This window comes from Scophthalmus maximus, chromosome 5 (genome assembly GCF_022379125.1).
Source record: "Scophthalmus maximus strain ysfricsl-2021 chromosome 5, ASM2237912v1, whole genome shotgun sequence".
Lineage (NCBI taxonomy): Eukaryota > Metazoa > Chordata > Actinopteri > Pleuronectiformes > Scophthalmidae > Scophthalmus > Scophthalmus maximus.
In genome coordinates, this window is record NC_061519.1 from 24626364 (window position 1) to 24637500 (window position 11137).

Sequence of the window (11137 nt, forward strand, 5' to 3'; positions counted from 1 at the left end):
ACACGCTTATGGTGCAAAAACACAACGTACAAGAATTTTTTAAAAAGGAAACAGTGCCAAAAAAAAAACTCTACTTACACGAGAGGAAGGACATTCTCTTCTTTTTTTTAAAAAGGGCATTTTGCTTTAACCAATAACTTTTGTGGGCTGAGCTGTCTCCAGCAGCAACATCAATTTGAACGAAGGTGGTTGGTTTGAAAACAGCGTTTACATTCAGTCACACTGAAATACGATGCTCGTCCGCCGACCCTCTGGGTTTTGACCCCATGAACCCCGTGGTTGTTCGTGAAACTAAAAGGGCAAATTGACGGCGTTCTCGTTTCACCTTTCACACTTTTCACCCTTTTCATTCCGCGTGAATATCTCATGGTGTCGCGTCTGACTTTGGCCTCTGTCCAGCAGTCTTCTAGAGTCTGACTGACCTATAATATATATATATATATATATATATATATACTTCTACTGTCCCAATGCTCGCCTCTTTTCCTTCTTCTTCTTCTTCCTCTTCTTCAAAAGACATCAACAGATAGTAGACTGTGATATGTGCAGCCCTCCTTCTCATGTGAATTGGTCGCTTGGCCGCTTGAGCACAAATTAAAGGCCATTGTCCCCGGATGAGAGGATCAGCAGCATGTAGACACGTGGACAACGCAACTCTCTGATCCCCGTCGCCCCGACGACGGGCAGAACATCACTGAATGACACGTTCACAGACGATGAACCACAAAAGTTATCCACTATCACAAGACCTCTCCCCGACGAGGCCGATGAACACTCGCTGTCTGTCTAAGTGTAGGAATAATGATGGAACGGGTCCCGTTACCTTGACGTGGAGCAGCAGGGGACGAATAACAATGATCAGCTCGCCTGTCGGACCAGCTCACGTCTGGGAGGACGGAGGGACCGAATCTTAAACCCCCCATCTCATCTCGCCACCCACACACACCCACACCCACACACACACACACGCACAAACACACGCACACACACACCCACACACACACGCACACCCACACCCACACCCACACACACACACACGTGACACACACACCCCCACCTCACCTCACTCCCTTCTCCTGTAACACCCCCCCCCCCGTCCCATCCCAGAATTAAAGCGAGACGAGGTGAAAACCAAAAGATCTTACTTTTTGATTACATTGACGTATTTTTGAGGAGAAAAGAAAACTCTTACTTCTCGCAGCGTTGAGATTATCTAGTTCATCAACGGGAAATGAATCAATGAAATATTAGTTTTGATAATATGATTAATCAAATGCTGCGACTCACAACTATGTGTATTTTTGTACTTATGTTACAGATTATAATTTCCCTTTGTCTTTAAATTATCTTTTTTTTTATCAGTTTACAATCTGACATTATGAAGAAAAAGAGCAAAATCTTTAGATTCCTCATTAAATTCACCTTTAAAATAACTTCGCTGATGAACTGACAATCAAAGTAGGTGATTTTTTTTTATGTTTCGATGAATAATCTTTAAAAATCTTGAGGTTCTGGCTTTTCTTTTTCAATGTGAGAATTTGCTACTTTCACCTGATTCATCAATCCCCTTTAATCAAAAAGTTGGGAATTTTATGTTAAACAGACATAACAAGCAATTTAATGACTCCTGAAACCTTTTCCGCTTTCTTCTTGATGTTTCATGGACTGAAAAACAAATCAATTCATCAGAAATAAAGATAAGACCTTATTCACAGCGCAGCAGCGATGTGTGTGTGTGTCGGTCAACTGCTGCTCATTTCCCAAGTGAAAAGGGCGACGGGAACGAGGTGCAGGAGTCTGCCTGGAGCGCATTGGGAGCGTGAGAGCCGAGGGCAGGGGTGTGACTGAGTGGAGCTGAAGGCGACGACGAACTCAACACCGGGAGCGCAGCGCTCAGCTCCTCGCTCAGCGGACGCGGGGTGACCTTCCGCAAGGTCAACGGGCCGCTCAGTGCTCCGCCGCATGCAGGCGCAGGCCTCAGGAGGCGGCGCCGCGACCCCGCTCCAGCTTCGCGTGCCTCCTCGACTCGAGTTCCCCGGACGTCCCAGGTGCCGAGGACGCAATCCCCGACGGCAGGACGGACACGTCATGCCAGTGCGGAATGCCGCACGTGCAGATGAGCTGCAATTACACATTTGGAAGTGTGGAACCACACTGGACCGCTGGAGGTCACAGTTGTGATCACGCGTCAAATGCCCATGAACACAGTTGTACGGGACACTTCTCTCGGTGAACTGTTTTCTTTTCAGAGCAGGAAGCGCACGCCTCGGGAATGAGGCATGTGCTCTCAGATTCGCAACACTCGCTGCGTTCAAAGGGACGAGTATCGCAGAGTGTCAGCTCCGGAAAGTTGGCATTTAATGAGACTGTGTGTGTGTGTGTGTGTGTGTGTGCGTGTGCGTGTGTGTGTGTGTGCGTGCGTGTGCGTGCGTTGCTGCGCTTGTCAGTGGATTAGCAAGTGATTTGGTTTTCTCTGCAGCAGAAAAGGAGACAAAGAAAAGCTTCCAGCAGCAATCCATTTAGAGCTCACAATGTAGCAACTCGTATCCCCATACATTCCACACACACACACACACACACACGCCTACAGACACTCACACGCCTACAGACACACACACACACTCACACGCCTACAGACACACACACACACTCACACGCCTACAGACACACACACACACACACACTTGTCGTCCCTCAGATGTGATAGCCGACACCGGAGGCTTTTAATTCCAGTGTAAATACAAATACCCTCCCAGACAGCTATCAATTATGTATGCGGCTAATTGAGTTGAATGTTGTGCTTTTAGCAGGCCGGGGGCCCAGGGACCCACACGCTGAGAGCCTGAAACCTAACACACACACACACACACACTCTTATATGCATCTATATATACTGTATATATTTATGCATATATATATATTAGATCAAGAACAACTTACGTCACAGATGATGATTTGTTTTTTTTTTACAAACAACGTGGTAGTGTGTCCACAACTTCCATTAAGTCCCACATTGCACTGTATGAAAACTAGTATGAAGACATGGGCAACTTGCTCGAGTTGTGTAATCCATCAAAGGAAGTGAGAGAAGTGAGCATTCTTCTTTTTTTCTTTTTAGGTAAACGCATTCACTGTGTGAAATGATGAGAATTTGAAGAAAACAATGATGCAATGTGATCGATTACTCAGCTCACGTTGGTTTCGTTGGTGGAAAAACACACGGCTGAAAGGAAAAAGACCCCAACTCCAACCCGCACCCCCGATCCTGACATCAGTTTAATGACTCTGACAGGTGTACAGGTGTAGTCCAGGACGCCGTGACATCACTGGTGGGTGTGGCCACAGGCGCGACAGGCACTTCCTGCATTTTTTCATCTGTCAGACCCTCACATCTATTTCCTGAAGGACCAGTCACACATTTGTTTTTGGGGGAACGTTTGCTTCCTGGGGTCAACGACAAGAAACAGAGGCTCCTTGCAAACCACACGTGGAATTAGATGTTCCCACAATGTCTCAGCAACGCCTCCAAACGGTTTGTTACCTGCCAAAAAGAAAAGAAAAATGAATCACAGTCAATGTGTCTCACATGGGACTATTTCAAAAATGTTCCAACTCAACTACCCCCCAAAGAAAAGCTCAAATTGTTCATCTCACTAATATAAATTATTATTATTATTTATTATAATATTTATTATAAAAAGTTACACACTAGGGGAAACAGCTTGTGGATTTCGGGAGACGTAGCCTGTCTTTTTACACACACACACACACACACACACACAGAGGAAGAGGCCTCCCAGTGAGTATAAAAGCTGACAGTTTGGAAATTGAGCCTTCGGACTGATGGAGCCGCCCCGACGCAGCATCCAGAGCCCCGACGACAGAACGGGAGATTTTAGACGAATGGGCCGAATATGGAGGCGAGCGGCGGCGTTGTCAGGGGGAATATTACAGTAAAGATGTAATATAAACACAGAAGTGTGTGAGAGAGGGGACACACACACACACACACACACACACACACACACACACGACCATCCCCTCTTCGCCTTATTTACTCTTCAGCCTGTGTCTGTGCGAGATATTAGCCCGGTCCATCACCAACAGAGGAGGCAGAGGAGGTCGGCGGAAGAAGGAAAAAAACCCAAACGTAATGAAGGACTTCTGTCTGCGTATAATAAGACTTCACATTCCCCGAGGGGCAATTTAGGAAGCGGCGTGTACAGAAAAAACGTGGGCCCCCGAGATTGTCTTTACTCTTTTTTTCTTCTTCTTCTTCTTTCTCCCTCCTCCATCAGTGAGTGGCATTATCTCCTCTGTGTGTGTGTGTGTGTGTGTGTGTGTGTGTGTGTGTGTGTGTGTGTGTGAGGATGAGGAGGGAGTGCTGATGGTGGAGGATGAGAAGGGGGTGGGGGGGGTGGGTTAAGTCTGGATTTGATCCCCGCTAAAAGGACTGTTTGTTTTACAGCTGACGACCCCGGAGTTTAATCTGGTGCTCAGCCGCCGGCTCAGTCTCTCCTCTCCTCCGTCTCTCCTCTCCATCCTCCCGTCGTCCCTGCCTCCCTTCATTCCCCCTTCATCTCCCCTCCTCGCTCGCTCAATCGTATCATCCACTCGGAGCGAGCTAAGCCCGCCGCCTCTCCGTCATCCCCCCGTCTCTCCTCTTTTCTCTGCGGCGCCAGCGGCTGGTTGTTTCGCAAAAAAAGATGTACATTTCCCCGGATCCACCAGGTTGTGTGTGATGCGTAAAATGAAGCGGGTGTTACATCATCCAGTACAGTGAGTGTGTGTGTGTGAGTGTGTATCTGTGCGAGTGTGAGTGTGTGTGGGAGGGTGGTGATTTCAGGCCCTGAAATGTCTCTCTCCGTGCGTGCGTGCGTGTGTGTGTGTGTGTGCGTGTGTGTGTGTGTGTGCGTGTGTGTGCGTGCGTGTGTGTAAGACGGGAGAACAATAGTGAGAGTGTATGCTAAACAGGATGATGGAATTGCAGCAGATGAGGGTTCATGCTCCAGGTCTTAAGGGTCAAATCCTGTTAGAAGTAAGAGGGATCAAGGCTTTAGCGAGGCGCTGCCTTTTTTTATTATTATTGCTGCAATATTCACTGTCAGTGTTGCAAGAGGAGCTCGGTGTGTGTGTGTGTGTGTGTGCGTGGCGGTGGAATAACTTGAAGCAATAAACTGCTTAGTTAGATTTGGTTGAACTCAGTTACACATAATAAAGAACCAGACATGTTGTGCAGGTGAGATAAAAGAATAACCAGCGGGAAACATGCCCCTCAACATAGCCGACATACATCACCTCCCACCTTCCACCGCCCGGCCCGGTTTCCCCCTGGAGCTTAAAACAATTTGAATTCCTCTCTGTCAGACACAGAGTTTTGGAATAAGCTGTAAGCTTGTCCCACTGTCTGCACACTGAGGCTACTGTTGATCATGTGGAGTAACATATTCAAAACCCAAGACGATGTTTTGGGGAAAAAAATGGAAATATGCCAGACGCACTGAGAATCATTCTGTCCAAATCTTCAGCACACGGAAATGTTGGGATCTCTCAGGATCTAATAACCACGCAGACACGGGGAGAACATGCAAACTCTGGACCGGACTAAACACGACACCTGAAATCACAGAATCCGTCTTTGTTAAAGAAAACAACTATTTGACAAGTACTTTGACTTTTTAGTTCGGCCCATGTCCCATCTGCTTACATGGAGGAGGCGAGGGTTTATCACCGCTACCGCAAACAGCCAGTAGGGGGCGATCCAGATGTTTTGTCTTCACGTTCGCGAGCTGTCATCTCGTTCATCTTGATTTACAGTCAGTGGTGAATAAAGATGGACGACGTCCGACCCGTTGTCGGAAGAAGAGATTGATAATGATTGAAAATATAATGAAAATAGCTGTTAGTTGCGGCCCTACTTAACGTTGTGAAGCTCTGTAGTTCACTTCATTTGCATTTTGTCTCGACGCAATCCGGATCCTCTTTGAAACTCGGGAACCTCGGAATCACTCGCAGCACCCCAAACAACAAAAGCAGCTTTTGTCAAATTCGTCTCAGAACCGCGCGGAAGCCATTTTTTCCGCGCGATGCATTTATTGCATTTCAATGGGTCGAGTCGTAATAATTATCATCCAAAAAGAGCACGTCTCCCCGCTAATGACTGGATCAGTGGAAACGGCGACGGGGCGACATGATTCTCGACTGTGAGAGTGATCGGCAGAAAAAAAAGAGAAAGAAAAAAACGCATCCTCTTCAATAATAGGCGTCTTTTGCAATCTTTCTGCAAGAGATGCAGTCGTGACCGTCGTCGTGATCAAAGCGAGGCTGGAATGAGAAGAAACTGTTTCTGGAGCCAGATCACATTCCGCGTCTCCATCCCCCCGCGTCACACCATTTTGTGAGTCCCACGTCAGCCGAGTTGTCACCGAAGTGTCTCGCGGGGGGGAAACTGCGAAGAAGACGGCCAAGGGAGAACGGGAAGAGAGCAGAGGCGAAGCAGTATAATATGAATGAAGAATTAAGTCAATAAAGTGACAATACAATGGACCCGGAGCACTTTGAGGAAGGATGGTGTGTGTGTGTGTGTGTGTGTGTGTGAGAGAAGGTGGCTGAGTGTGTGTGTGTGTGTGAGAGAAGGTGGCTGAGTGTGTGTGTGTGTGTGTGTGTGTGTGTGTGTGTGTGTGAGAAGGTGGCTGAGTGTGTGTGTGTGTGTGTGTGTGAGAAGGTGGCTGAGTGTGTGTATGTATGTGTGTGTGTGTGTGTAGCAGGCCAATTCCCCTCTCACTTAAAACCAGGAGGTTATGGGACCAATTGTCTTCCTCTCAGTCTCCCGGGTCTCTGGTTCTCTCTCACCCTCCCTGGGTCTCTGGTTCTCTCTCACCCTCCCTGGGTCTCTGGTTCTCTCTCAGTCTCCCGGGTCTCTGGTTCTCTCTCACCCTCCCCGGGTCTCTGGTTCTCTCTCAGCCTCCCTGGGTCTCTGGTTCTCTCTCACCCTCCCCGGGTCTCTGGTTCTCTCTCACCCTCCCTGGGTCTCTGGTTCTCTCTCAGCCTCCCTGGGTCTCTGGTTCTCTCTCAGCCTCCCTGGGTCTCTGGTTCTCTCTCACCCTCCCTGGGTCCCTGGGTCTCTGGTTCTCTCTCACCCTCCCTGGGTCTCTGGTTCTCTCTCAGCCTCCCTGGGTCTCTGGTTCTCTCTCACCCTCCCTGGGTCTCTGGTTCTCTCTCACCCTCCCCGGGTCTCTGGTTCTCTCTCAGCCTCCCTGGGTCTCTGGTTCTCTCTCACCCTCCCTGGGTCTCTGGTTCTCTCTCAGCCTCCCTGGGTCTCTGGTTCTCTCTCACCCTCCCTGGTTCCGCGGCCGCTCTCCGCGGGGAGCTGTGGTTTCTGAAAGGGTTTCTCGTGTCCTTAATCCCTCCATCTCTTTGTGTCCTGGAAAAAAAAAATATATCCGCATGAAACTCAAGAGGTCCTGGCAGCGGCCGAGTCCTGTGCAGAAAAAGAAAAAAAGAAGATGAGCTTCTTTGCAGCATTTTGATGGAATAATAATGAATTTTGAAAAAAAAAAAAAAAAAGGTTAGAGCTGCTCATTAAAGAAGAAATGAAGATAAAAGCTGATTTTGGCTTCTTTCTTTTTTTTTGAAAGAACGGCACAAAGTTTTTTTTTTTTAAATGAGTGGTTCTGTGATTGGAGTCGTCCAGGTTCAGCAAAAAAAAAAAAAAAAAGCAGCAGTTGGCTCAATTTCTCTCATTTTAATAATTAGGAATTAGCCTGAGTTGAGAGAGTGGGCGACAGCTTCTAATCGGTGACTCACCTTATTTTCAAACCTTTACTCAGTCGACAGCTTTGCGCTTTCTGTTTTAAGATCAAGAATATATATACACCTGACAACCATCACAGGGGGAAGCGGCCCACTGAATTTGGGCTTTGTAATGCCCCCAAATTTGGCTGAAGGCATGAACTGTATATGGAAAGATTGAAATTGTGATTTGAGTCAAAAGCTTATAGGTTATATAAATAAATATTCACTTTTTTTTAAATTATTAAATCAGGAGGAACTTTTTGTCTGAGGTGACATAGACGAGGCGTGGGTAGTCCAAGTCAGGTGTGATGCTAATATTTTTTGGCGGTAAATTTTACAATAACCAATTGGATGAGTGCGACACTGCAAAGGTCACAAAACGTCTCAGTCGCAAGAACTCCAATTGTCGCAATTGTGGGTCAATAAAAAAACTAAAAGCAAGCAGGGGAGACAAAATAGCTAAGTTATTTTTTAGCTAAATGGCTAATTGCTTAAATTAGCTATTACTTTAGCTATTAGATTGCAGTATAGCTGTCACCTATATGGCTACGCTTTACTTCGCTTTATTACCGAATAGCTTTAGCTTTTCGGTAATTTTAGCAATTTCGCTTAAGGGCTATTTGGTAAAATTAACTTTTACCTTAGCTATTAGCTTAGCTTTCACCTATCTAGCTAAGCTTTACTTCGCTACATTGCCCAATAGCTTTAGCTTTCTTGGTAACTTTAGCTACTTAGCTATTACCTTAAAGCTAAATAGCTAAAGTTATACCTAAAATGTTGAATTGATCAAGACTAAGGGATAACTGTTGACAGCAACAAGGATAACCGTCAACCCGATTTGTGGACAAAATGTTGAAATTGTTAATAACTAAACTAAACAATTAAACATTCATGAATACGCAATTTGGCTAAAAGCAAAGGCTACGTGGTGAATATTGTGAATTCAAGTAAGTAATGGATGCTTACAGATGAACTAGCGAACAGTAAGCTAACACACAAACAGGTGAAATTGCTAAAGAATAAATTGTTATAATAGTTTGCTAAGATACATTTTTATTAAAAAAGTTAATGGATAAATGACTGAAAAGTCCAGCGCCTGTCACGCGGAGTACGAATACAAACTTGACCAAAACCAACCTAGACGCCGACATTTCAACTAATATTTTATTTTTGCATTCACATTATAAACACATTCAAAACACCACCGTACTGCAAGATGGCAGCATATCGTGGATAAAGAGATATCGGCTTCATGACCGACGCGTGACATTAGAGAGCCAGTGAAGTTCACGTTCAACCTTTTAGTTGGTGCTGGAGAAGAGCAGCATACAGAGTATACAGTAGAAAAAATGTTTATGATTCAACATTAGTGACCTTATATCTTCATCAGGCACCAGGAACTTGGGGAGGCAGTTGGGACACTTTGTAATGACGTGAGAATTGAAATGAAATAGAAACCCATCACCACTCATGGTCTCGTCAGCTCCGGTTCGTCCGCGGGCGAATGAAAAGAAGGTCGCGTCAGCCCGTTTTTGCACATCATCATGTCTTTATTCGGGTGTAAACAAACTCTGAAGAGTGAATCAGCCAGGGTCTTGGTTATTGGCATTAACATGATATCATTTTCTTTTTGCAGTCATGGATAAAACATGATCACTCCACCGCAAAAAAAAAAAAAAAAAAAGGTCTTCTTAAACAAGTCACGTCACCTCCCTTCCGCCCTAGAATCTTCATTTTTCCCCACTCAGTTTAAAAATTAATGCACAAAAAAAAAAAGAAGAAGCTTTAAACTGGCAAATCATTGTACTGATTTCAACTAATATTTAAAAAAACAAAAATGCCCGTGGACCGGTCTTGAAATAAATGACATTATCTCACTCCGTATCAGACTTCTTCCACAATAAATACAATTTCAGGGAAAATGACTCAACCGTTGAAGCGGGCCCCCTTTTTCTTTTCTTTTTTTGCAGCGTGCATAATAAATAACATGACACTTGCACGTGAGCTGTCTGCGACCTCGGTTCAGTCTAGCAGGGTTGACTTCATCTCAACTTACTTGGTGTATGCAGTGTTTCTCGCCAGTGTATAAGGTGCTGGGTGCGTGTGTGTGTGTGTGTGTGTGTGTGTGTGTGTGTGTGTGTGTGTGTGTGTGTGTGTGTGTGTGTGTGTGTGTGTGTGTGTGTGTGTGTGTGTGTGAGAGAGATAGAAATGTCATCGCTTGGGGAATGTGATTCCGTCATGATGTAAAGTACAGTATGTTGTGTTTGTGTGTTCAAGACATGGACACGACCGGGCGTCCAGAGGCGTATTAGGTTAGTAGTTTGTCAAATCATTTAAAAAATATGTAACAGGTGAAGAAGAGCTGCGAAAAAACAACCTTCTTTAACATAAAGTAAAAATGTCGGCAGCGTTCACAGCAGTATAGTGTTAAGCTCGGAGTGCAACGTCATTCGCTTAGTCGCTTCCATTGTACATGAACGACAAATATATTTACAAATCAAAACAAAAATACATCATTCACAAGAAGAAGAGAAAGAAAGAAAGAAACGCCACCACGGTCAGAGCCACAGACGAGTCATTATGGGAGAATGTAACGTGTAGTAGTGTGTGTTTGTGTTTTCACTGACGTCAAGCTTTTGGAGCGTTTCCTGTTTTGTGGGTGAAAAGCTCCGTGTGCACCCGACAAATGAGAAAGCTCCCGACCGGCCTCCGTCTTCAACGACGACCACAGCGGACGTGCTTTTTTCGCCATACAAACGCCCCCGGATGCAATCAAAATGCAAACAAGACTCGAGCGATATGCTCTTCTCGTGCAAATTAAAGGAGCTTATTTGGAGCTTCGGTGCATTTTTCGTTGTTACATCCCAAATATTATACGATATTGCTTTTTCATAGGAGCGACAACACAAGCCTGAAGTATTGTTTCTGTGACATGTTTCAACCTCAGAGAGCGAAACAAAAGAAAGGTATAGAGCCGCTTGTGAGGAAGAGAACGTACAAGCAGCCGCAGACAGCAAATCTAAAACAACTCTTGCGCTCGCAGGGGTATTTGTGGGTATGGGGAGGCAGACAGCGATTTGTTAAAATCCAATACCCCTCTTTGTTTCGGCGACGCTTAACAGAATGTAATTCTCAGGGTCAAAACATTTATAAGTACGTAAAGTAAAAAAATTAAATAAACTGTGTCTTTGGAAATCTGAGGAGGAGCAAATGTTGATAGATGTTTGAATGGGAGATGAAATGGGCGGGGGAAATAGTAATAAAAGAAAATGCATTAAAGATTAATAAGTAAACCTGTTGGCTGCGGAGGAGCTGCAGATTCGGTTACGCTCGTATACGAGTG

The 11137-nt window shown here is 45.4% G+C and overlaps 1 protein-coding gene across 3 annotated transcripts in view; it reads right to left on the reverse strand.

Moving 5' to 3' along the window:
- Window positions 1-7257: 7257 nt before the first annotated feature.
- The window catches only part of pip4p1a (phosphatidylinositol-4,5-bisphosphate 4-phosphatase 1a), a 20525-nt gene continuing 16645 nt past the window's right edge, over window positions 7258-11137 (reverse strand). Inside the window, exon 7 of one of the 3 annotated variants that reach the window (XM_035633212.2) lies at window positions 7258-7423. In XM_035633212.2, coding sequence (XP_035489105.1) covers window positions 7400-7423 — 24 coding nt within the window. In that variant the 3' untranslated portion in view covers window positions 7258-7399. The other 2 variants (XM_035633211.2, XM_035633213.2) reach the window with 2 other exon arrangements.